We start from the raw sequence: 3805 nt of genomic DNA, 5'->3' as shown, positions 1-3805 counted from the left end.
GACACTCCCCTCTCTCCAGATGATCTCACACTTTATGTCCTAAATGAACTTAATTCTGAGTTTCGAGACATAGTGGCCCCTATCCGTGCCAGAGAGACTGCTCTTACTTTTGAAGAGCTCCATGATCTGTTGGTCTCTCATGAGGCCTACTTACGATGTCTTGATGGTCATGTCAATCCTCTAGTGGTCACGGCCAATGCTGGCATCAGGAAGAATCAAGGAAATAACAGATCTTCTGCTCGTCCACAACACCGCACTCTTTAACTCTATTATTAAAAATTTCACATGTTGGGCTTACCTATTAAAAGAAAGTTCGGCCCACATGTGAGGGGAAGTATAAGAAAATATAAAATATATAAATAAATCTATCTTATCCTACCAGCTTAAGCTTTTGGGACAAATAGTGATTTTACCACCCTACACTCAAAGAAAGAGAAAATGAGTATCTTAAAATGATTGGTCTCACCATCTATTCTGTCAATTCTTAAGTTGGAATAGATTAGCTCATCACAATGTGAGTAACTCATAAATAGTTGCAAATCAAATTAATTTTTGTTCCTTGTAGAAAAAAACTTGAAGTCCATTCATATTAGAAATTGCACCAAAAGTCTTCTGAAGTTTGAATTGTCTGTCATACTCATGTAACTTTTCTATGCATTCGATTACTAAAATGCATAGCTCTTAAATGGGAGGCCCCATTCCGTCACATCTGAACCAACTTTGAGGTAGGCTCTGTGAGAAATTCTGGTGTGGGTTTTGGCCTATCCAGGACAAAGAGTGTCTTTGCCTGCGAAAAAACTGCAATCCAGAAACAAGCTAGGCTTGACGGCTCAACAGCCGGACTAATCTACAATCCAGCGTGGATGCCAATTATTGAGACCAATACGTATGACAGGACCAGTTCTGACCTTATAGAAGGGAGCGAGACTCGAATAATGGCACGAATCTGGGGATGACTAAAGATGATGGAAATTATGGATTATCTCTGGGACCACTACATCTGAAATGAAATCCCTGAACCTTCCGAGTCTATGAGACAACATTTCTAAGGTAAATTTCTAAGCATTGATTTCTGCTAAGATAAAATGTCCTCAACAGATTGCCACATCAAGATAATAGCTAGGAAGACTAATGGATTTCCCACACAAATAGTCCTATCAAAACCAACATGCACAAGTTTCATGGAATGTATTATGGCGAACCATGTGCAACATCCAACCTAAGTGCTAACCCACTGATCACCACTGCAAATGCTGAAGATGGGGAGCGATATGAATGAATTTCTATAATTTCAGAAAGAGTGCGATGATACATCGACTGGGAAGGACTTCCAAGACAAACAACTATTCACAAGAGGGATGATAGGGTCAAAATGATGGGGAAAGAGTGGTAGCCTAGGATATTTGATGCAGATGCTAGTCTTCTTGATGGAGCTGTTGGATGGTGAGCTGTAGAAAATGGAACAGAGTGATGATACCAAATTATTGCATTGAGGGTAAAATGGTAAGTGTCACAGCCATAACTAAGAAATATTGTATACATAAAATGGCAATTCAGTAGCCTCATCGCCGAGCCAAGTCATAGCCATTGACTTGTAGGGTAAGCTAATAATTTAACATGTCCTCAATTTCACCAGGCAATGTCATCTTATACTAGCGAGCATCTAGGACGATCTAGAGCTTATTCGAACAGCAAGGGAGTGCTCAAAGGAAAAAGTACAACATCATTAATATTTGTCTGAAGCCCCGCCTTTGCTCATGTCCGCAGCTAGTTGCTCCAAATAATTATACGATGACCCTCCTTTCCCTATGGCATTTTTTATTGCCAGTCTGATCTCTTCAGCCTTCGCCCTCACTTTCTTCCCCTCCTCAGAGTCCCCCATCAAACACCTAACTCCCCTTTCCAACTCCTCGGCTCCAACGTATCCCCCTCCCTTCCTGTCCACCTTGAGCTGCACAGCCACCCCAAGCATCCTCTCCATCTCAAAAGCATTCAGGTGCTGCTCCGCATACAGCGGCCATCCAAGCATCGGCACCCCGAACCACAAGCTCTCCAGGGTCGAGTTCCACCCGCAATGCGTCACGAATCCCCCGACCGCCTCGTGAGCCAATATCTCCTTCTGCGGCACCCAACTTGGCCACACCAATCCCCTTTCCCCGTTCCTCTCCAAGAACCCCTCCGGCAATACTTCCCCCAAATTTGCATCGACCGGGTGCCGGAATTTCCCCGTCGAAGGTGTCCGGAGACACCACAAGAACCGGTGCCCACTTCGCTCCAGCCCGAGAGCCATCTCTCGCACCTGTGCAGCGCCGAAGCTGCCCATGCTCCCGAAGCACAAGAACAGCACCGACGCCGGTGGTTGCCCATCCAGCCACTTTATGCACTCGTGCCGCTCGGAATTAGCCTTATCCGCGTCATCCTCAAGGGCGATGACTGGTCCTACCGGATAGATGGCCGGCGTGGGGTGGCCTGGCACGCAGAGGCCCTCCATTAGTGCCTCCAGTGGTCCTGGCTCTAGCTCCTTGAACGTGTTAACTATAATTCCTTTAGCTTCCAGATACCGTTTGCCGTGAAAGACAAACCAAGTGTAGACCCGGCTCTTCTTGTTCATTAAGGGAGTCGGCATGGACAGGGGCGGAATGGGAGGAACTCCAGGGACCTCTACGTCGCCTTCCAATTCCCCAAATTCTACCGGAATCTTGTCGTGGAGAATCGGGAGATGGAGCGTGAGAGCGAGCATGGCGGCAGTGGAGGCGAAGAAGATGTAGGACGGGACACCGAGCTCGTCAGCCACGTCAATAATAGTAGTGGCAAAGAGATCGAGGACCAGAGCGGCGACGGGGATGGAGGATAGGGCGAGGGCGGCCTTGACGTGGGGCTTGTAGCTCTGGATGTAGAGGGAGATGAAGTCCTCGGCGCCGTCGGTGTCGGTGGGGGGATCCACAGGCGGGAGGTCTTGGAAGCGGATATCGAGGCCGGAGGAAGCGACGGACTGAACGTAGGGGGAGAAGGTGGAGGCTGATGCCGGGTTTGGGGGTTGGACGAGGAGGACGGTGACGGAGAAGAGCTTCTCCTCTTGTTGGAACCGGAGGAGGCGTTTGGCCGTCTCCACCATGGGCACCAGGTGGCCCGCGCCCCAGAACGACAGGAAAACCAGGCTGATCTTTCCCATCCTCTTGTGTCTCCAGGAGTATGCAGGGAAATTGATGGATTCGCAATTGGAAGGGCTTCAATGTCCAAGGGCCTACGGGCGGCAATTTATCCTGGTTTCGTTCCGATTCACCTAAAACTTAGTGACCGACGTAAGCAACACTGACTTTGTTGCGGCTCAAGAAAGTCGTTGAATGATCCATGGTTAGGTATCTGTCGATTTAAATTCCCGAACCAATTGAACTTGTTTTCAAGTACTCTTTGACAGGTTCAAAGGGGCGCCGTCCCCAAATTTACTGCAGGGTTTTCTCTAATAATCTTAAGACTCATATATTTGAGTTTCATATTTTATTCGGAACATCGCATTCCAATTGCGTAATACTATATCATACGTTGTCTTTAAATCAAGTTCCAGCCTAGGTTATGAACTCATGTCAATGGTTAAGAACTATTCTCTGTAGTTAAAAGGGCTAGTAGCATCACACTAGGATGGTTATGATTCTCTTAGGCATGGATCACCATCTTGCCAACTCAATCTTTAGACCAGATAACCCTAGGCATTGAACTCATGTCATCGATGCCATTCTGCTTTCCTACATGCATGATTATGTTTGAAGGTACCGTGCTAGCATAGCCTTCTAGCAAAATATTGTGG

General features: G+C 47.0%; 1 protein-coding gene across 1 annotated transcript; it reads right to left on the bottom strand.

The window, feature by feature from the left end:
* Nucleotides 1-1468: 1468 nt before the first annotated feature.
* Nucleotides 1469-3454, bottom strand: LOC103721813 (UDP-glycosyltransferase 71K1-like). The gene has a single exon (XM_039126088.1). It carries the CDS (start codon nucleotides 3170-3172, stop codon nucleotides 1727-1729), a length of 1446 nt encoding a protein of 481 aa, XP_038982016.1. The 5' UTR covers nucleotides 3173-3454; the 3' UTR covers nucleotides 1469-1726.
* Between the last annotated feature and the right edge of the window lie 351 nt (nucleotides 3455-3805).

The sequence above is a fragment of the Phoenix dactylifera genome, chromosome 4 (genome assembly GCF_009389715.1).
Source record: "Phoenix dactylifera cultivar Barhee BC4 chromosome 4, palm_55x_up_171113_PBpolish2nd_filt_p, whole genome shotgun sequence".
Classification (NCBI taxonomy): domain Eukaryota; kingdom Viridiplantae; phylum Streptophyta; class Magnoliopsida; order Arecales; family Arecaceae; genus Phoenix; species Phoenix dactylifera.
Note: the sequence above shows the minus strand (reverse complement) of the source record. Positions and strands in the feature narration are given on the sequence as shown.

Excerpts from the sequence above, each read along its gene's own strand:
- LOC103721813 (XM_039126088.1), bottom strand. The coding sequence starts at position 3,172 with ATGGGAAAGATCAGCCTGGTTTTCCTGTCGTTCTGGGGCGCGGGCCAC.